This window comes from Saccopteryx bilineata, chromosome 6 (assembly GCF_036850765.1).
Source record: "Saccopteryx bilineata isolate mSacBil1 chromosome 6, mSacBil1_pri_phased_curated, whole genome shotgun sequence".
Classification (NCBI taxonomy): domain Eukaryota; kingdom Metazoa; phylum Chordata; class Mammalia; order Chiroptera; family Emballonuridae; genus Saccopteryx; species Saccopteryx bilineata.
Genome location: NC_089495.1, coordinates 18,934,692 through 18,958,331, shown reverse-complemented (window position 1 = coordinate 18,958,331; position 23,640 = coordinate 18,934,692). Strand labels below are relative to the sequence as shown.

Sequence of the window (23,640 nt, the reverse complement as noted above, 5' to 3'; positions counted from 1 at the left end):
TAGAGTTGGAATTCCTTTCATTTTTTTATTACATACTATTTGCTTTGGGGACAGTTTTCTCCTCTGAAATATTTGTTTTTCCACATACATTGTGACTACCTGTAACTTTACAGGAATTTATACACATTTGTGCATTGTGTGGCTTACGTCATGACTGTATGTGCATGCTCTGCATATGTTATATAAGAATTTACTCAGATAATGTTGTTTTTATTGTGGTTTATGTTTTGGTTTCCAGAGTAACTGAACTAGGATACCAGTATTTACTTTTATATTATGATCTTTATTATGTGGGACTTCATTTCCTAGTAAATTTATTGTGTTTTATTACCTTTTATTCACACTGAACTACTTCTTTCCCGTGAATTTTTTTTTTTTTGTATTTTTCTGAAGTGGAAACGGGGGAGAGACAGTCAGACAGACTCCCGCATGCGCCCGACCAGGATCCACCCAGCACGCCCACCAGGGGCGATGCTCTGCCCACCAGGGGGTGATGCTCTGCCCCTCTGGGGCATCGCTCTGTTGCAACCAGAGCCACTCTAGCGCCTGGGGCAGAGGCCAAGGAACCATCCCCAGCGCCCCGGCAATCTTTGCTCCAATGGAGCCTCGGCTGTGGGAGGGGAAGAGAGAGACAAAGAGGAAGGAGAGGGGGAGGGGTGGAGAAGCCGATGGGCACTTTTCCTGTGTACCCTGGCCGGGAATCGAACCCGGGACTTCTGCACGCCAGGCCAATGCTCTACCACTGAGCCAACTGGCCAGGGCCTTTCCTATGAATTCTGAATAGAATATATGATAAAATTTGATTTCTCTCGGGGACGGTTAACCTTCATTAAATGAATTTTTATAGTTACTGTGAAAAATATTTAATAGGTTTTATTTCTCCACAGTTTGTCAAATGGATTGTATTAATGCATCTTCACATTTTACACTCATTTGTTAAAAGTATTGTTGAACTTGTTTAGAGGCAGTTTCTGATGGGTGAGTGAGGCGGTAATGCAGTGTCCCAGTAGTAGCATCGAGCTTGCAGTTAGTACAAGTAACATCTTTGTGCTCTTGTGCAGATTGTCTCATCTTTGTGAGCATACACACACACACACACACACACACACACACACACACACACTGTTAGTATACTGCCTAGAAGAATGAGTTCAATCTGGTAGCTGTTATTGTTATTAATTGTATTATCTTTATACAAAAGAAAAAAGGGAAGTAAAAGTGATTACAGAAAAATAAACTTAGGTTATTATAACAAATACAAATAACAAATAAAAACCTAAGTGTAAATAAAACTTTAGTCCTATTAGATTACAAAAGTGTTTTTTGTAATGTCAGATCAGAGAGGATCTTTTTAAATAAGACAAGGAAATACAGATTGTAAAGGAACAGTTTGAATCTAACCATGTTAAAAAACAAGAGTCTATATGACAAAATACACCATATATAAAATTGTACGTAAAGTCCTAGATGCCAGAATATAGGTGCCACTCATGCAAATGATTAATATTAATGGCTAGAAATTACTAATTAATCACCAATAAAGAACTAAATTAATAGGAAAAGATAACTCAATTGAAAAGTAGATAAATGATCTGAACAAGCAGTTCATAGAGGAAACCTGAGTGGTTAATAAAAATGTTAAAATACATAAAAAATCATTGATCCTTAGGGCTATGAAAATTACATGAAGACTGAGATACCATTTTGTTACCCATCAGTCTAAAAATTTTTGTTTTAAGTCTGATAATTTTAGTGTTGATACGGGTATGGGCAATTGGGAACTCATGCATTGCTGGTTCCAGTGAAACTGGGTATACTTAGTTTGGATAAGTAATTTGGCAGTATGGTGCAGTTGGTTACTATTTTGTGGGTGTGTGTGTGTGTGTGCACGCGTGCGCTATTGGCAAATTTGACAGTCTGTTGAAGCCTGTGCTGTTTTTTGCAGAGTAATTTTAAATGAATAAAATATATAGTAATACAAAAGACAAGAGCAGTGTTGAAGTATAGTTATCAAAATGTAAAAGATGTGATACAGTAACATGTTTCTTTATGAAGTTATTTTATGACAGATCTGATAATTGTTGTGATTTCAAAGTAGTGATGAATTTAAATATGGAGATACCAGCAACAAATGCAATGGAGCCTGACCAGGCAGTGGCGCAGTGGATAGAGTGTCAGACTGGGATGCAGAGGACCCAGGTTCGAGACCCCGAGGTCGCCAGCTTGAGCGTGGGGCTCATCTGGTTTGAGCAAGGCTCACCAGCTTGAGCCCAAGGTCACTGGCTTGAGCAAGGGGTCACGTGCTCTGTTGTAGCCCCCAGGTCAAGGTACATATGAGAAAGCAGTCAATGAACAACTAAGGAACTGCAATGAAGGATTGATGCTTTTCATCTCTCTCCTTTTCTGTCTGTATGTTCCTATCTGTCCCTCCTGTCTCACCAAAAAAAAAAAAAAAAAAAAAAAAAAAGAAATGGAATAGCAAAATACTCATGCTTTCTACTGGTTAAAAAACCACACATATAGTTAATTCTGTGTTTTGTTGTTGCCATGTATAATTGAAATACTAATTTTTAGTTAGAGATTTGTGAAAAATGAAGACTCTTTTTTCCTCTGAGTGCATGGTTTGCCTGAATTCTAATCATGGAGCTATGAAGACCTAGTTTGAGCACCCTTATAAAAAGAGCCTCTCACCCATGAATAATGTTCATGATTGTAGCATTGTTTATAAGAATTAAAAATAGAGATGGGAAAAACCTGTATGACCATTCTTAAGAGAAATGGAAAATAATCAATATGAAGGGGATTCTCTACAGCAATGGAAATAAATGAATTATGCCTGTATGTGTTAATATGAATAGGTTTTTAAAACAATTGCAATGTAAAAGTTTCAATATGTTGGAAGAGAACATTAGGCATTAGGATTTTTTTCTCTTTAGATTGTAAAAGTAAGCCTTTGGATAATGGTTGATGATTATGGTAGCAGATTGGAAACTCCATTGATGTGGTTAGTACTGTGTTATTCTGTAGTAACTTAATTTTTCCACTTCTGGTATGTTTATCACCAGAAAAGCTCAAAACTTTATTTTACTAGACTCAGTAAAACAGTTTTATTTGATTTAAAAATAAAATTAGATTTGAAATTTCTCGGATTACTTTCTTCAGTTTCTTAATAAAGGATACATAAAACCCTGGTTACTGAAGAACTTTATACATATTCCAGGTAATTTTTCTGAAGTGATATAAGGTGTTCATCGGTAAAGATGTTTTTAGTAGTAATTGCAAGTTAGAATATAATGAAATACCTTCATTTTCTCAAATACCTACCTGACCAAATTTAAGGATTAGATTGAAGTGAAGTGCGTGTAGATTTCAAAAGAGTAGAATCAATCAGTAGACGGAAAGATTAGTATAGGAACAGCGCTGGGGCATATGGTAAATGCTGCATCATCGGGCTGCGTTAAACATTTCTTCCCAGAGAAATCACACGGACTTTCAACTACTCTTTTTTTGGATATCTCTTTCACCGTTTCTTTGCAGGGGGCAATAACTATTGTTCTTTTTCTAAAGTAATACAGATAAAAATTTCAAACAACATGGAAATTTATGAAGTAGAAGTGAACATACCCCTGTAATCTTTTCCTCTAGAAATTAGCTGTTACTAGTTTGCTGCATATACTCTCAGATACTTTGCATGTACAGAAAATAAGTGCAGCAAATAGTCACAGACATGGATTTTGAAGTATGTGAATTAGTGCTTTACACAATATCTTGAATAATCTTTTATAATTACTTCAAGGTAAATTGTGAATATCCTTTTAGGTAAGTCTGTCTCACTTTGTTAATGACTGTACTAGTGTTCTATTCTGTGCCATATGATGATCTAATTAATCATTTTTTATAGTCACATATAAGATTAACAAATATTTGCAATTTTAAACAGTGCTGCAGTGAATAATTTATTTTACATAAACACATGTACCTTGACTGATTGTTTCTTCAGGATAAGTTGTTAGAAATGTTATTACTATACTAAAAGGTACATATATTAAAATTTTATATGTATTATTAGGGTGGCTTTGGATGATGTATATCCATATCTATCTTTTCCCCTTAACATTTTATAGTGGTATTTTTAATATAATATATTGCATTTATGTGTTAAATGAAATAAAATAGTTTATAATATTTTTACCAAATGAATATTAGTACTAAATATGGGACCTTATGTTACTCAACTTTCAAGTTTTGTTTCTTTTTTGACAGAGAGAAAGAGTCAGAAAAAGGGACAGATAGGGACAGACAGGAAGGGAGAGAGAAATAGAAGCATCAATTTCTCGTTGTAGCACCTTAGTTGTTCATTGATTACTTTCTCATATGTGCCTTGACTGGGGGCCACAACAGAGTGAGTAGCCCCTTGCTCAAGCCAGCAACCTTGGGCTCAAGCCAGCGACATTGGGCTTCAAGCCAGCGACATTGAGCTTCAAGCCAGCGACCATGGGGTCATGTCTATGATCCCACACTCAAGCCAGCACCCCGTGCTCAAGCTGGTGAGCTGGTGCTCAAGCTGGTGACCTTTGGATTTCGACCCGGGTCCTCTGTGTCCCAGTCCGATGCTCTATCCACTGTGCCACCGTCTGATCAGTCTTTACTTCCAAGTTTTAATGACAAACTTTCAGCCAGCGCTGCTATCTCTGATCATAATAGCAAATGTTTTAAAAGAATAACTTTGCTACAAGTGGATGGTAAAAGGTTTCTAGACTAAGGACTATGTCAGTTTTGAGAGTGCTCTGTTCATTCTAGTTCTGCTTTTCCAGTAAAATGGAATTTTACCCGTAGCTGCTCCTTTCCTGAGTTTTTTTGTCTTGGTGGGAGTTCATCTTCAAGTAGTGCCCCCCACCCCTACCCTCCACCTTCCCACCTCCCACCCCTGGAGGGTCTAATCTGTACTGAATTCATTAATTTTTTCTTGCTTTACTACCTTACATTACTTCTGTACTTTTAATAAACAATACATTTCAATATGATATGTCCTTGATATTACAGGGATATATGGCATTTCATTCTAGCCTGTGGGCGGGTGTGAAGTTAGGGTATTTACTGTAATATTGCTCTTTGATCTCTACAGAAAGCCTCACATAAGAAGTTTCTTTGGAGATTTTAGGGCCCCAAATCTTTGGGCCTCTGCCAGGAATAGAGATTTGAGTTAGTAGGTAGCTGTGATCGTTTGAAAACCTTTTGTACAAAATAACCACAGCAAATCTTTTACTCTACCCAAAATATTTTACTTGCTGTTGCCATTTGGAAGTAATTTAGTAGAAGTAATTTAATTTGGAAGTTATTTAGGTTGATGAAAGGTGCTGGAAAACATTTTAAGGTAATCTAAAGCTTTGCTCTTGGCTTGTCTGTTGGATTCCATTTAATTTTTCTTGGTTTTAATCATTTAACCAGCACAAATTTTACTGATTCATTTGTGTTGACTTGAGAATAAACTTGCTAAGAAAAATCATCTCTCAGTTTTGCAATTTATAAACAATTGATGTTATTGGTTTTACATATTCTTGTAGTAAAAGTTTCCTCTAGCTGTAACATGTAGTATGCTGCTGTTAGTGGTGATGAGTTGTAGACAAACCTGACTTCTGGAGCAGTGCCAATTGTATTGCATTGTAATGTAACGCGTTATTACAATAAGGTGTCTGCTGCACTTGTTAACACGGGTAATGGCCATCTTGCCTGGATCCGTGCTCTTGAGGGACTAAGGCCAGATGGCTGTGTACAGCTGCAAGATTCTCTTTTCTACTCTTACAGCTGCTGTGATTCTGTGTAACTGGGACCTGTTTTAAAATGAGATATTTATCTATATAAGAAAAAATATCCAACGGAAAGATACGGAGTTCAAGAAAAATGGTGACAGAAACTAGTGTAGTGGAATAAACATGGGATGCTTATTTAGCCTCTTTTATGATTGTCCCTTATTAACGAGACTTCATACTTTGATCCTTCAGTGATGAAAATCTAATGATGCTGTCTCTTGACAGGTGAGTATTGTACCGAAGCAATTTTATAGTGAAAATCAGTCACAAAATCAGCCTACATGAAATTTTTTTTAAAAAACTAGAACAATGAAGAAACTGTCTTTACTTTATGGTAAAAAATAAAAGAGTAACTCCTAATTCTGAAACAAATGTCATTTTGACTAAATACATGACTTGATGATTTATATTTAGATAGACTTCTTTGTAGTTGTAGTTAGTTTAATGGGTTACCTTCCCTTCTGTCTTTTTATTTAATGCTGGTAGAAGTTTTTCACTAGTAACAGACCACGTATGTGTAATTGTAGTTCCAAATATTTCATTGTTTTCATATGCTCTATTTTTATTTTGATTGCTGTTAATTATATAACCATGCTTAGATTTTTTTTTTCTTTTTGATTTTTAGGGTATATTTTAGAAGGTGTGATTAATCAACCAGTATAATCATTTAAAGTATTTTGTATCAGTGTATTGTGTAGGGCCTTATATTTTGGGGATGAGATATATACCTAGATATACCTCAATTTATATAATTTTATACATTCATTAATCTAGTTTTGTTATTACTACTAATGTCACAATCAAATTTTTCACAATACTATATAATATTTTCTTTAGTAAAATTAAGATATAACAGCATTTAACATTAGAATTCTTAAAAATTTATTACTGCTATGAGAGAGTTAAGTTTCTTATGGAGCCTGATTTCTGATATTTTTCAATGCAGAATTTCTATTGATATGTTTCTATAGAGACTATAGTTTCAGGGATCATTTCTATAGTTTGATATGTTTATTTAAATGTACTGCTCTTTTAGTGAGTAAAGAAATCATAAATAGTTAAAAGTATTATTAAATTTTTGATTTATTATTTTTAAATTTGGCCACAGTAATTCTTAAGTTCAATGATAAAACACAGTGCGTGTGCGCGCACACACACACACTCAGTGCCAGTTATACATTCTATAAATATATAAGTTTAAGAAAAAATTGCTCTTTTAATATTTTTTCCACTTTTGAACCAATGAATAGTCTATGATAAACTGAAGTTAGAAAATTTTAAAATAATTATATTTGAATGGGGCTTTAAATTAATGATCAATTTCTAGATTGTAGCTTAAACTTTTACAAATTGTGGATTAGTTCAGCATGTATGTAGTGGGGGGAGGGAGGTGAGAGGGCATAGAGAGGGAGGAAGGGAGAGCGGAAGAGAGCGCTGGAATGTGCTAGCACTTGAGTGTTGTTCTTCAGTGCCTGTCTAGAGCTAACCATGTTCAGGATGCTCTGACGGAAGCAACATAGCGAACATGTGGCTCTTCTAGGAAATTTTCTGAGCCCCTAATTACACGAGTGTTACTGGAAATATTTTTACTGTGTCTCTAGAGATAGTTCACTTAACTGAATATTGTAGCATCATCAATTGAAGGTTTTTCCTTTTTTAAAAACGAAAGCATGAATATTTGAGTGTTTTCTGAAATAACTTTCTTTCTACATTTTTCAACCTGATATGAGTTGAATTAGATACTGTCTTTGACATGTTGGGCTTAGAAAACGTCTGTAAGACTATTCCCACGTATCAGCGTGTGGCTCCTGCTGTCCCTGTGGTAGAATGCTGGTTCCCTCTTCCGTGCTTCACAGACCAGGTGATCATTAGCCTCTTCTGTCAGGTGGGATTGCTCTGAGCTTCTCCACTCTTCCTTTCTTTCATTTTAAAGAGTTTGATATTAAATCAAAAGGCTTTCTGTATGATTTATTTAAAGTATTTTGAATCTCTTGTTTTTTCACCTTTGAAGTACTGATAGTTGAGGTTTTCCAGTCGAGGGTTACATTTTCCGCAGAAGTACCGCAATATGCTGAGTTCTTAACAAATTAAACTGCTTGTTTGAATCTTTGCCTTCTTTATGGCATGTGTACTAGATGCACTTTATATTTTTCATCAAAATAGTCTATTTTTCTACTTATTGTGTAGCTCACTGTGGTTTTCCAAGTGCCCTTAAGACTCTGCTGATCTTTAGTGAACAGTTTGTAATGCACAGGGGGAGTTGTGGCACTTGATCTCTGGTATTTTGGTTTCTGGAAGCATTAATTGCTCTTTATGTTTTATTCAAATCTGAGAGGAATTTTATAATATTAAGGAAAATGAAGATGGATTTTAGTATCAGATGATTTCAGAAACTGAAGATAACATTCCTCCCAAATGAAAAACAGCACACATCTGGCTGCTTCTGTTTGTCAGTGTGCTCTGAGTGACCCTCGTAGGTAGTAAAGTCTGCAAAAGGAAAAGCTCCTGTAAAATACAGGGAGGCAGGAGGGATCGTGAAGTTTCTGTGCGTCATCAAGAGGTACCCCCAACATGTACTTCTTACTGTCATTCCAAATGTATATTCTGTGAATAACTGGAAGAAAACTATATTTTGCTATTTAACTGATAGCAAGTACCTGAGTAAATACTTGGTAGATGCCTGGTACACAGGCACATAATGGCTGTTACTCTGGTGTCTCTTTTCTAAGACATGATCGATACCACATACATATCTTTGTTTGGTGCGTCTGGTCATCATTAAAATGTACCAAGGGACGCAGTGCTGGAAACAAATATATCAGTATTCAATTAGTGAGATATTTTTTCCTATGTTAGCTTCTCTTTGGAACCAACGATTTTATTACATGTTGTTTAGTGAAATGTACCATTTCTCCTTATTTTTGTTAGGAACTGGTTTGTAAAAGCATGGATTTACATCAGTTTGAGTAATATATGTTGAGGACTGGCATATAGACCATGCCAGAGTGTTTATTATAGTGAATTGCCTTAAAATTTTATTTTTTATAAAAAATATTAAGATGAAAATATTAAATGAAGACGTGGGCTCCTATGGTTAATATGATGTTCTTCACTTCATAAATTTGTGGTACCTGCTGGCCCTTGCTTTTTACAATATAACGGGTAAGAACAGGGTTTCGTCTTTGAAGATTCTAATACTAGATTTCTTTTTTCTTTTCTGAATGGTAGGCATATGGTCCCCATGGTCCAGTTTCCCAGCCTTGTGCCAGTAGCAGGCAAAACTTAAATCTAACTGCTTACAGACTCTTTGCACACTACCAGTCTAGGTTTCAGAATTTTCCTCTGTGTTCAATGTAAGTTAGCCATTACCAACCAGTTGGTGTTCACAGAAATAAGATCGTATATGCCATCCTGTCCTGAGCTGGCAACCGTAACATCAGTATCAGCAGTATTTTTACTGCTAGAGCTTCTTTGCCATAAGGCCTTCAGTAAAGGAGGGTCTGCTATACTCCTTCCCCTTTCATTTTCCATAAATTGAGTACAGTGCTGTCATGTAATTAACAATCCTCAATGCTTGTTTTAAATTTAGCACAGTGCCTGTCATGTAATAAGTACTAAGGAAACATTTGGGAGCTCTGAGATTTAAGGTATTAATGAGATTTTAGAATTCCCACAGTCGATGTTCCTTTAGTAGCCTGAGTGTTGCTGACAGAAATTGACCTGAGGAGAAGAGACAATACGAGTGTCTGTCCATTGCAGGGTGATGCACTACGAATTTTCCATACATTAAGTCATTTACTTTTACCAACTAGGTTGTGAGGTGTTATTCAGTTTTAGAGATGAAGAAACTGAGATTCAGAGAATTTATTTGGTCAAGTCATATTGCATGTAAATACAGAAGCATCATTTGAACTTGAGCCATCAAATTCTTTTGCAGTTCTAAAACAGACGTGGTGTTTTCTCAGTTTTGAAAGGTTACATTATATTCCATCTTATGAATGTTTCTGTGTTCCCTGAGATACACAAAGTTCCTGTGGGCATGGTTTTTTTTAACTTGTTTCATTCTCCAGTGGGAATAGGGAATTTAGATTCATGAGTATTACTCTTAAGTGACCAAAAGGGACACCAAACAAAAAAGATGGTGAAGTCTTGCAGGTAAGCTCTGCAGAAGTGAAATGGTAGCAAGAAGGAAAAATCCCAACAGAGAGGAATACAGATGACCCTGAGACAGACGTACTTTGAAGGAACAAATATACCCAACTTTGTCCTTAAATAATGCTGTAGTCCTGTCATACACAAATGCAACCATGGAAGAAACTCTGCTTAGAGACTATAGCTCAACCTGTGATTCTTTCTTAGATCACTGAATTCAAATTAACCAGATTTCTGTTACTTATTGAATATTCCTACTGTAACATTTGCCTTAGAGAATAGCTCAACTTTCTTTCTAATAGTGCTCTTGAGAGTGTGAGTCAGCCACAATACCCTGTAAGCCTCCCTTCCTAAATCTTTTATTTATTTATTTATTATTTTTTTTTTTTGGTACAAAGGGGACAGCTAATCACATTTCTCACTTTTGCACATTACTTTCTAAATGGAGAAGCTGGCACTTGACTCTCTTTAATTATGTGTACTAAATTCATTTTTAATGCTCAATATTTTTGCTATTATGTTCTTCAAGTATATTGGTACTTTTAAAGTACATTTTTTTATATTAAAACCTTTAAGTGACTAGAAACTACGTGTTAACTTGTTTTGTTTTGCCAACTTTTTATTATAAACTATGCATGCTTACAAAGAATTACTTTCTAGGCCTAGTCAGGGAATTAAATTAGAGGAACTTTTATAATAAACTGTCTTACTGTGTAGAAAAATCTACTTTTGTTTAAATGGTTCCATTTTTTTAAAATCTGTGTGTGTTTATGTGTGTGTGTGTGTGTGTCTAAATAGAGAGATTGTACGCAAACGTGTATAACACACACCCAACTGCCACTGTTATGTGGAGAAAACATCCTAGGAATTAACAATAGAAAAGCCGAGTTTGAATTTCTACTTAACCATTTATTAATTTGATCTGGATTTTTTTTTTCTGTGGACTAGGGATTGTTGATGGGCACTGGGCATATTGTATTCCTAGTATGGTCCCTGACACATTGAAAGTACTCACTGAATATATTTATTTCTCTTTGTTGATTGTGAACCTCATATTAAAGTATGGGCAACAATACTACATTTAAAAATAAACTTAATTTTTATGATTTTTGTAATGAATTTAGTTAATTGTCATTGGCTCTTTATAGTGGTGACAGGTTTGCATCAGTGAGGTGGGAATGCACAAGTTTTTGTTAGGCTTTGGTAGGTTTATTACTTTCTTTGTTTTAAAGATGATTTATGTAGTTAACATAATTTATTGTCTACCTTGTAATATTTCCTTGGTGTGCAAAGATGAGTAAATTCAGAAATGATGCAGTTCATAGCTCCTGTAAAAGCATGTTTTTTTGTGTCTGTGCACAGATGAGAGAGTTCTGAAATGGTGAGTCAGAGCCATATATCTTAGAGCAATTTCAGGTGCTTCTGACTCTTGAATTGTTGGCTGTAAAATGAGAAAGTGGCTTGAGGCAAGAGATATAAAAACCTATCATTTTGTTCCTTATGGGAGGAAAGTGGAATAAAAGTAAATAACCTAGGGTAGCACAGGGATGGATTAGAAATGAATATCACACACACACACACCCAAGAAAAACAGAGGTCTTATTCTTTCCTGATTAAGTTCTTTTTTAGAAGGAACTAAGAGCATGTAATGAGAAGCAGCCTTAAGATGGTAAGTGTGGTAAGTGGTCTAGTAGAAGTTTCTAAAGTACATATTTGATTGTATCTAGTGAATTAATTTTCTTACTGGCACTTTTGATTGTATCTAATGAATTAATTTTCTTACTGGCACTTTTCCACCTTGTTTGCCCGTGATACTGTCACCACAAAGTACTAAACACATCCGTCACCATCAAAGATTTTCTTGCGCTTTGGTGTATTTTTGTTTTACTGTATTAGTATGAAATCTGTACCGGTAACATTGTCAAGTGCGCAGCACTGTGTTGTTAACTGTAGGCGCGATTGTACAGAAGCTCTCCAGACACACGCCTCTTGTATAGCTGAAACTTGACACCCATTGAGCAGCACTCCCCGTGTCCACTCCCCCCCCCTCCGCAACCACCTTTCTGTTCTCGGCTTTTATGAGTTTGACTGGTTTAGAGCACGCATATGAGTGGAATCTGGCAATATTTGTCCTTCTGTGACTGTCTTATTTCACTCAATATAATGTCCTCTGTGTCCACCATGTTGTCACAAATGACAGGATTTCTTTCTCTTTGAAGGCAGAATAGTATTCCTTTGTGTGTGTGTGTATCCTGATTTCACGCACAGTAGGTTATTTTTTTCCTGGTTTTGACCTTAATATGAGTAGAGCCATACAGCGCCCTGTGCATAAGTTTCCTTCCCTCTTCCCTCAGCTTTCCGTTTACGAGATTCCTCCCTGTTGTCACAGGCTGGAGCTTAGAGGGCAATGTAAGGTCGAGTCGAGGCTCCCCGTTCTGCCTTTGCGGGTGAGAGTGGTGGGGCTGCATTTTCTCTGTGGTGTCTGGTTAGAATAGTGCAGTTGTTTGTTATCTTACTTCGTTACCCATTCTTGTCCTGTGGTAGAGAGACCAGGCACTATTTTTTTTATCTGTATCCACTGGCCTTGAATTGCTGACTAGTCCCACAACCCATCTAGGATGGGTGAGGCGCAAAGAAAATGCAGCGAACTCACTGCCGTGTCCTTCTCGGGTCCTGTGGGCCAGTCCTCCTCCATGTTTCCCTTTCCCGGCCTTCTTATGCCTGTTTTCTGTTTAAAGGTCAGAGTCTATAGCTGTATTTCATGAGAGTGAGGGAGAGCATGTCTATTTCATCTGTCTGGATGTGGTGGAAGTCTGTTTTACCTGTGGTATCTGTTTTATAAACCTGTGAGATCACTAGGAAATGTAAAATGAAATATTTTATGCATAAAAGGCCTATTAAGAATGAATATATTCGCCTGACCTGTGGTGGTGCAGTGGATAAAGCGTTGACCTGGAACGCTGAGGTCGCCTGTTCGAAACCCTAGGCTTGCCTGGTCAAGGCACATATGGGAGTTGATGCTTCATCTCACATAATTCTGTTTATATGAAATGCAAACTGGAGTACTTTAACCCTGTGTGAATTTAAGTTCTGATGTTTACTTGCAGAATCTTTTAGCTGAAAAAGTAGAACAGCTGATGGAATGGAGTTCCAGGCGCTCAATCTTTCGAATGAATGGCGATAAATTCCGGAAGTTCATAAAGGCACCTCCTCGAAACTATTCTATGATCGTCATGTTCACAGCTCTTCAGCCTCAGCGACAGTGCTCTGTGTGCCGGTAATTAGTGCATTTAAACATTTAGTATATTTAAGATAAATGTATGTACTAGAGTTAAACAGTTATTTAATGTTGTAATCAGATACAACTATGAGCATTTAAAAGTAAGCTAAAGATCATTGTACTCTAGAAAATGACATTAATAGGCCAGTATTCTTTTATTGTGTAAATATTTATTGACAAATTCTACATATAATCATAAGAAGTATTTGTTATTTTTATGTCCTTTATAAAGGTTAGAATGTCATAGAATTCGGTTTGAATATTGCCTTGAATATTGCCTTGACTATATCTTGTAGACAGTGAAGTAGCCCCGTTAGACATAATCTATTTTAACAGTTTAATAGTGAGAACACCCTGACCAAGGAAGTACATTTAGTTTTCAACCTCTCCTTGCTTTGTGAACTAGATGTCAACACTTTGAAATGGATGAAATATTTTCCCTAGGAGCATACTAAAGAAAAATTTAGACAAGTACAAATATAATAGGCAACAAATGCTGTTTTTTAGTTAAACTTTTTATTTTGAAAAAAATACAGGTACAGACAAATCAAAAATCTTTTACCTGCAGTCCTACAGTGGTAACATCTTGCAAAGTGATATACAACATCACAAGCAGGGGTTTAGTATCCGTACAGTCAAGAGACAACAGTTCCGTCCCCATCAGAATGTTTCCGGTTGCCCTTTATTGCCACCCCCACACATCCATTCCATTGCCCACCTCCAGGATTTGTCCTCCGCTTCTGTGTTTTGTTAAGACTTATATAAATGTGTTCATACAGTGTAGGACCTTTTCAGTTTGGCTGTTTTCACTTTACTTACTATCATTTCCTCCAAGTCCATCAAAGTTGTTACTTTTATCAACAGTTTATTGTTTTTATTACTGAGTAATAGTCCATGGTATGGATGTTTAACCATCCATCTGTTAAAGGGGATGAGCACTGTTTCTAGCGTTAGGCTATTACAAACACTACTGCTGTGAAAATTCCTGTCCAGGTTTTTGTGTGAACTTAACTATTTGTTTCTCTGGAATAAACACTAGAGAGTATGATGCTTCGGTTGTATGGTGGTTGCATGTTCAGCTTTATAAGAAACTAAATGTTTCCAGAGTGGCTGTATCATTGTCCAACTCCACCAGCAGTGTGTAAGTGAAGTCATTTTTCCATATTCTCACCAGCATTTGGTGCTCTCCATATTTTATTTTTAGCCATTCTGATAGGGATGGGGTGCTATCACATTGTGGTTTTATTTTGTATTTCTCTAGTGGCTAATGCTTTGAACATCTTTTATGTGCTTATTTCTCTTGTCATTATTTCCACTGAGTTTTGAGAGTTTTTTTTTTTCCTGAGTTTTGAGAGTTGTTTTTTTTAATATATTGAAGATACTAGTTATTTGTCAGATGTGTGGTCCTCAGGTGTTTTCTTCTAGTCCATGGCTTGCTTTCACACTCATAATGGGGGCCTCTGCAGATTGTAATTTTAATGAGGTCCAGTTTATCACCTGTTTTTTTACTACTTTTTTCTTATCAAATTGAACAACTGTTTGTTTAGCCCTAGATCCCCATGTACTTTTTGTGATTTTTTTTTTTTTTTTACTAAATTTTTATGTGTTATATATTGATCTGATCTTTGGGAGAAAAAGCATTCAGTCTTTCATTATTAAGTATTATATAGTAATAGATATCATTTATCCGGTTGAGAAAGTTCTTTAGTCATAGTTTGCTGAGAGTTTTTATCCTGAATGGCTATTGGATTTTATCAGGTTTTTATTATGTCACATGGTATTATTTTGCTGCTTTAGCCAGTTGATATGGTGGATTACATTGACCGATTTTCAGGTGTTGGACCAGTCTGACAATTTGAAATAAATCTCACTTAATTGTAGTGGTATACTATTCTTTTTATGCACTGACAGATTCTATTTGCCAATATTTTGTTGTCAAATATTGCATCTAAGTTTATGATAGATACTGATATGTATCATTTTTTTTTTTTGTATTTTTCTGAAGCTGAAAACGGGGAGAGACAGTCAAACAGACTCCCGCATGTGCCCGACTGGGATCCACCCGGCACGCCCACCAGGGGTGATGCTCTGCCCACCAGGGGGCGTCGCTCTGCCACGACCAGAGCCACTCTAGCACCTGGGGCAGAGGCCAAGGAGCCATCTCCAGCGCCCGGGCCATCTTTGCTCCAATGGAGCCTTGGCTGCGGGAGGGGAAGAGAGAGACAGAGAGAAAGGAGGGGGGGTGGAGAAGCAAATGGGCGCTTCTCCTATGTGCCCTGGCCGGGAATCGAACCCGGGTCCCCCACATGCCAGGCCGACGCTCTACCGCTGAGCCAACCGGCCAGGGCTATATCATTTTTTAATATCATTTTATGCTGTTTTATCTAGTTTTGGTACCAGGGTAATATTGTCCTCTTAAAGTGAGTTGAGAATTGTTCCCTCCTACTTTATTTTTCTGGAAGAGATTGTGGAAAATTACACAATTTTAGAAGATTATGTTACTACTTCTTTAAATGTTTGATAGAATCCTCTAGTAAAACCATTTGGGCATGTAGATTTCTTTTAGGAGACTTTAAATTATTTATTCCATTTCCTCAGTGGTTAAGGACAATTCAGGTTGTTTCTTTCTTCTTGGCTGACTACTTGAGCACTTCTTTTGTTTTTAAGAACAATGACTTTTTGTTTCGTGGCTGCACCTTCCAACTCTGAATACTGTCTATTCACCTGCAGACTTGACTTAGATTTCTAAGTCATTTTGAACTCCAGTGGAAACTGAAGTGATTAGTAAAGTAGGTCAATGAAAAAAGAAACAAATAGTTTTGTTTACACAAATTTGCAGAAAGTGAATTTCAATGTTTTGAAATTTTCAAGAAGGATCTTATCACATCCTAATAAGGAGTCTTTATTGGGGCATGGCTAACAGGGGGTAAAAAAGATGGTGAGCAAAGTAGTTTGAAAAGCAGTATGTCAGGTGATTTGGAGTTCCTCTCTATCAAACTTGAGGACCGGTACTCAAGTGATTATTAACGCTGTTGTCAGAATTGGGCTAGTGCATCTGGGTAAAGGGTATACATATACTTCTAAGTAATGCTTTGAAGCCCTACAGGCAAAACTACCACCTTAACTGACATTTTAGTGTAAAGTACAAAATGTCTTGTGGCATGCTACAGGACCATGTACACTTTAGGAAAATCATTGGCTTGCTCCTAAAACCTGACATTGATTTCCTATATTCAACATTACATGAAGAAATATATTTATTTGACCATTGTATTTTTGGCACATGTCTAGAAATACTTTATTGTTGAACTGTTTATATCACAGTTACTTGTAATTGTAATTGTATGTATTCTGAGAATGTTAACCATAACATAGTATTAAAAGATACATCCTCTAGTTAATATTCTACTGAACTCATGATATTGTTAAATGAATTAAGTATGGACCCTTAATTTTTTAAATGACACTTAGCTCAAAATAACCTTTTCTGTTTGCTTAGTATAGACTGTTTTATAATAAAGTTTTACGTTTTAGAATAGTTTTAGATTTATGAGAAAAAATGTTTGAAGTTATTAAAAAAAGTTAAGATAATATATGGATCATATATATGTATCATGTATGGTGGGTTGTTAGAGAACAGAGAAAGAACAGGTGAAGCTTTAGAAGCAAATGCAAAATGTAGAGCAGATATATGGTTCCATACCCAAACTTTCTGATTTAATTGTTTCAGGATGGCCCCAACGTAATGCCATTTACAGAAATATGATCCAGGAGATTCTATGCAGCCAGGACAGAGAAAGGGGAGATAAGAAGTAGGTTCACCATTCATAGGTTTTATTTCCCTTGAGGAACAGGGAATGGGAAGACCAGGTGGATGATCCTGGCATCATAGGATCCTTTTTCAAACTAGAATATTCAACTTCTTAGGAACCTGTATAATTAAATCATTTCTGCCTCATGCTCAGCAAATAGGGAGCAAGAACACCCTTCTTGGGGGACTACATGTTTGGTTTATGGTGTGAGGTGGATTAGGCAAAATGCTTTGCGAGTGCTCGTGAGAGTATATTTAAAATGTGCAACTATGGGTTCAAAGTTGGGTGGGGGTCAAAGGAAACCAGGCAATAGCCGATAAACTAGGTGTAATGTAAGCTATATTTTCACAGGAGCGAAGAACAGATTTTGTGTAAAAATAGGACAGGATTAAAAATTAGGAAGTTGTCACAAAGGGTTCGTTATAAATAATTTACTGAAGTATAAAATCGAGGATTTTTATGTTGTAGAGAAGCTTGAGGAGCTATAAGACTGTGGTAATTTCAAGATTAAATGGTGCTGGCATTACTCAGGATGATAATGGAATTGGAAAGGAAGAAAATTAAGTGGGCCCATAGAGGGATGCCTTAGATTTTGTTAGAGGAGGATGATAAATTTCTGTTTTGGAGCAATATCAGGTTCAGAGGAGGATTTGTTAAAAATTGTGGATGAGCAGTGTTCTGAGATCTGTTGTGGAACCAAGAGAGTACTGTGACCCATACGATAGTGGGCAGAGTGGGTCAAAAATATCTCAACTAAGAACAGGTAAAGAGAGTTAAGAAGAATTCATCAAATTACCATATATTTTGCTCCATTAGATGCACCATTTCCCCCCCAAAAGTGGAGGGGAAAATGCCTGTGTGTCTTATGGAGCAAAAAATGTGGTATATGCTTGTATTCTAAATTAAGCCTCAAAAGGAGTTGTAGATTCATTGAGAAAAACACCCTATCATAAGAAGCCATCCCCCCTCCCCTTTTTTTAAAGGAATTAAATTCTAGGTCCTTCTGTGGCAATGGAATTTTGGAACATTTTTTAAAAAATAAAACAGCCATCATTTTTTACTTCTGTAGAATCATTGTCAAGTTCATAAGCTATTATTTTTAAATCTTTGTGCTTTCATTTGTGAGGCTTTCTGCTTTTTCGTTGTGGTATTTTCTTCTAGTTAACTCACATTTAGGTTCTTCAGTTGTTTTTAGGTGATGGATGAGTTATTGGCTTCCTTGTAAGCCCTCTTAGCAAATCATTCCACTCTTCCTTCACATAGTCCGTTTATTCACAGATTTCAGAATTCAATTCTCACCTTCCTCAATGCTAACATAAAACTCCTGGGCCAAATAAAGTTGTTAATTAAGTCTACTCAATACAGTTCTCACCTCCCTCCCATAAGTGTTAACCTCAACTTCCTTTCTCAAATTGTACTAACAGGAATATTACCCATAATTGTTAAATCTTTTAGGTATATTGTTCCACAGAGTTGCTCATCTCTTCCAGAAGTCACAGAGAATTCTAAGAACAAAATATCCTTTTCTAAGGTTATTCATATTAACTAGTAGTGTAAGAAAAAACCATCCAGGTGAAGGAAAATAAAAAATCACATGTAGAATCAAGCAGGATGTGTGTGTAAACAAGGTGTTGGTGATGTCTTAGATAGGAACATACTATTAGACTTAAAATGAATGAAAAAAGTTAGTAATTATAAAGGTATTTAAAAAGCGAAGATGAATAAATTACTTACGTGGACAAAAGAGGTGTTACCTGGCTAACATATTTCCTTCTCTAATTAAATAAAGTGTTGTTTACTATGTGTATGTCATGCTCACTACTATAAAGGTTAGGTCTGAGAAAATCCATTTCAAAGATGAGGACATCAGAGTTGAGAGATTATATGATTTATCCAAAGTCACAGAGCTGGCACCTGACAGGGTTGGGATTTGTGACCCTGGAGCTAATAGAGTTTAATGCTTTTTTTAAGTGTACACATTCATCATAGCCTTTACCTTGTGAACTGTCATTTGTATTTTGCTTTTGCATTTCCAATTAAGATTATTAATCTTTTAGAGCAGGGCTCCATCAGCCAGCATTTATTAAACTCATTAGGTCATGATAAGCTTCTATTCAAAGAAGCATCTCATAACAGGGACTGGCGAGTGGGAGATAACTGGCCAAAACTTTGTGGAAAAGAGCTCATCAGCCTTTTATTTCATTAAAGCGAGGTCACATCTCTTATGAGATTAGATTAAAGTGAGCACGTAAGGTGAAAATCGTGTATAGATAAAATTACCCTTGTACATCACTTAATGCTCTTGTAAGTGCTTGGTAAATGGTTTTGGGAATACAGCCCTTATCATTCCCTCTATTCCTTAGATAATATTTTTCTATGGCCTTAATTATCGTCACTCTAATATGCCTGGCTACATGAACAAAGAGTTCACTTCTTGTCAAAGTCTAGCAGACTCTCATGGCATTCACAGATTCCTTGCCTGATTTGGCTAATACATGAGAACTGTTTTTCAGGCTTGAATGAATCCATGACCAGTTTAATATAAAGGATGTTCTAAGGTTGTTTCTGAGCTCAATCTAATTTATTATTTGTAAGTTGAAGGCATATGATATAACTTCACTGTATTAAATTTCTTAGTTAGTTCTTGCTGAGAGTTGGATGATCCCAATCCTTTTACTGTTTTCAGTAACCTTGTATTACGTGTTAAGTAGTAGCAGTCTCTGAGCTCAGTTTTCTGTATTATTTGTATATAAAGTCCATCATTAGTCTCCTGTCTTTTTAATTTCAAACTACAGAAAATTGAAACAGTAGTACAAGGATACAACCTACCCTTTACCAAGACTCACTAATTATTAATATTTTGCCACTTTGATTTTACTCATCTGTGTCATAAATGAGTTAGATGTCAGCAAATGTACACATAAGTTGTTAGACATGATGAAATATCACTGCTAAAGATTTCAGTATTCATCTTTTAAGAAAAGGAAATTCTTATGTAGTCAAAATACTATCACTTTTATGTGAATTGAGATTAATTCAATATAATCTTATTGTACTGTCCCTGTTTGACTTTCATGTTTGTCTCCAAAATGTCTTTCGTAGCCTTTCCCCCCATTTCAGATCTTGTCAGAGTTTATAAATTACATTTTGTTGTTATGCATCTTTACTTTCTTTTAATCTATAAAATTCCCACACTTTTAACCTTGGCTGACTTCTTTAGAAAAGAATCTAGCCTAGTTGATTTGTTAGTGTCCCATGCTCTGTGGGTCTGTCTGTTGTTTGCCTCTTCAAGATTAACCTCATAACATCTTCTTGTATTTTATTTACGTCTATTTTTGAGGTTTTGAATTTTTCACTTGAGATGTTTTAATGTCTTTAAATGTGTGTCTAATTATACTTAATTCAAGTTGGAATATTGTGTTTTATTTTTCCCCTTTTTATGGATGTTTGATAGGAAAAGTTTTCATCAATTGAATTTTAATTCTTTCAGTTTTCTTCTTGTAGTAACTTTGTATAAATATTGCTGGTTATTTGCTGTTTTTTCATTTATTTTCTTTCCTAAACCAGAAATAGTAGTTTAGATGTGGAAGTAATGGTTAGACTTTTAAGAAGCCTGATAGTTTTTAAATTCAGGTATTCTTTTCTTTTAATAAAGTGGAATAGGTTGAACACAGAAGGTCTCTACCTCCCTACCTTCTGCCATTCCTTCCTTCCTCTTGTCCTTCATTCCTTCCAGGAATGTCCTTTAATTCTGAGCCACTTTATGTTTCCATAGGTCCTGCACTTTCCATGACTCATTTCTCCCCTCTCACTGCATCACCGGGCCTCCAGGACTGCCTTTCTGCCTCTGCCAAGTTCCCTCTCTCTCCGCACGAACTGCTGGGTTCTTAGGCCGGCTCGTTTTGTGCCTGCGTACTGCAAAGCCCCTTCATTTGTGTTGGCCAGTAGCCACTGTTCTTACCCACCAAGTCTCAGACTTGTTCTTGGTAATAATGCCCAATCTGGGTGAGATCCTTCCTTTCTACACTGATGTTTTCTTCTGCATCCACCTCTGCTGGGATTTCTCTATTTTTTTTTTCACAGCTTTCACCTTTCTTCCTGTTCTTGCATGGATTTCTGAGGTTACAGATTGTCATTTGCCCACTTTTATATACCTTTACCTTCTGTGGTATTCTGTTTATACTAGTTATGCTATAGGCACGAATAGCTTTGTTTGCTCTTCTGGTAGATTTGCATAGTTTCAGAAACTATTAGTTGGTTGTCATTATTATATAGAAACCCAGTAATTTTTCTGGTAGAGTTTTTTTTTTTTTTTTTAACAGAGGCAGAGAGAGAATCAGAGAAAGGGATAGATAGGGACAGCAGGAATGGAGAGAGATGAGAAGCATCAATCATCAATTTTTTGTTGCAACACCTTAGTTGTTCATTGATTGCTTTCTCATATGTGCCTTGACCGTGGGTCTTCAGCAGACCGAGTAACCACTTGCTCAAGCCAGCGACCTTGGGTCCAAGCTGGTGAGCTTTGGTCAAACCAATTGAGCCTGCGCTCAAGCTGGTGACCTTGGGGTCTTGAACCTGGGTCCTCTGCATCCCAGTCTGATGGTCTATCCGCTGCACCACTGCCTAGTCAGGCTCTGGTAGAGTTAATCTTAGTAGGAAAATTTGGATTCTGACCATAAGTTGGAAAGTTCTGTGAAGGGAAAACTATTACACTAATATGATGACATGTCGATGCTCGAGCATACGCTGGTCCAGGCTTTGCCATTTCTATGCACTTACTAGGTTTCATTGAATGAAATGAATGAGAATATTACAAACTGGAGAAAAACACATTGAAAAAGGTGCTTATTACACACTTATGGAAGTAAATAGGCTATAAAATAGCATTTTATTTCTCTAAACCTGCATTATTTATAAATATTACAACTGAAACAACACAGTTACTTTTGAATGTAGAGTCTTGATAGCTATTCTCAAGCACTCTGACTAAAGATGAAAGTTTCTACACTTGATCTCACAGCTAAGAATATCATTCATATATATATATATAACATATATATATATATATATAAATTCACCTTTACAAATTATAGTAACACTCGCATTCTTTTTAAGCACTTGTCCTTGATTACTGTGATTTTAGAATACAGGGTGGGACATAAGTAGGTTTAGAATTATTCATATGGAAAATAGTACAATAATGAATAAATAATAATACAAGAATAAATTGTTTCGCGGACTCACAACTGTTACCCTACTTTTGCCCCACCCTGTGTGTTAGTCCTTTAACATATTAGTAAGTGTGTTTATCATGGCCCCAGATTTTAGTTCCTAAATAATTTCTTTTAGATGTACAGGAGGCTTGGTCTCATAGGAATGAAGTCATACAATCCAATAACCTGTCAAGTAAAACAGCTTCAGATTTATTCCTCCTTTGTCTTTGATGACAGTCAAGTCCAATGAGAACATGACTTGCTGTGTCATCTGACCAAAGGGACTATGATGAAAGGGTGAAGGAACAAGTTAACATAGCAGATCCCAGTCACTGTCGTGACAAGGGCAGTCCCTCACGCCTTCAACCTCGCAGTCAGTGAGGGAGGGGTTACTAACGAAAAATCAGCAGAAAGTGTGGTGACTTTTCCAAGTTTATACATTTAGTGCAATGACTGACAAAGTCCAAATTTTCAGGATTCAAATGCGATATATATTTTTTTCTATTTAGACAAAAGCTAATAATAAGAGTAGTATTGCGTTATTTGGAAATTATGTTGAGAGTTTTATGGGACATTTTTATATTTGTTATATTTTACACTAAATTATTATACTTTTATAATTTTTTTCCTGAGCATAAACTAATACTACTGCTCGTGAAAATTAGGGGATATTTAAAAAAAAAAGAAGCATGTGATTTTTTTTTATTAAATAAGAACATCAGAAAAGCAAATGATAAGTCAAAGAAAGTTGATTATGCAAATGAGATGCAAAACCAACTTTTATTTCATTGGTGAAAATACACTATACAAAAGGCTGAAAGTACTAGAGTATCAGCACGTTCCCTGATCCCCTAATTTTTGTGAGCAGTAGATTTAACTTTAGAGGGAGGATGCACTGTAGAATCAGATGAAAGTACTTCATCTAAGAAGCCTTTCCATTTTTTTCCAGTATTCATTTATTCTAGCTATTTTCATACTTCTGTGTTCATAAAAGGCACTTGGAAAGCTGGTTAAAACATATATTCTCATCCTTAGAAGGGTCTGACTAATTTAACATGATATGTGCTCAGGGATTTGTATTTTAGAAATAATCCACTTGCAGTCCAATTCTGCATATAACGAGCTTGCTTAGAAGTTGCCACTCCACCCTAACAACCAGTAAAATGTTGAACAGACTGAAAATCATCTCTTTATGGACCCATAAGAGAATCAATTTGGAAAGGATGCGACTCTGGGGAGCCACAGTTTACCAGAGCAGAAACTCGTGAGCAGAAACTTCCGTGGGGGCTTTGCTGGGGCAGGAAGACCTGACTGTGATGGGTGAAATGCTGCAAGCTCTGTGTACAGCTCTTAGAGTAAGAACTTCGGGGGCA

General features: G+C 36.2%; 1 protein-coding gene across 2 annotated transcripts in view; it reads left to right on the top strand.

Moving 5' to 3' along the window:
- TUSC3 (tumor suppressor candidate 3) overlaps positions 1–23,640 on the top strand; it is a 125,825-nt gene that overhangs the window by 19,753 nt on the left and 82,432 nt on the right. For both annotated transcript variants that reach the window (XM_066236120.1, XM_066236121.1), the window contains exon 2: positions 13,070–13,239. In XM_066236120.1, the coding sequence (XP_066092217.1) occupies positions 13,070–13,239 (170 nt within the window). The remainder of the gene's footprint in view (positions 1–13,069; positions 13,240–23,640) is intronic.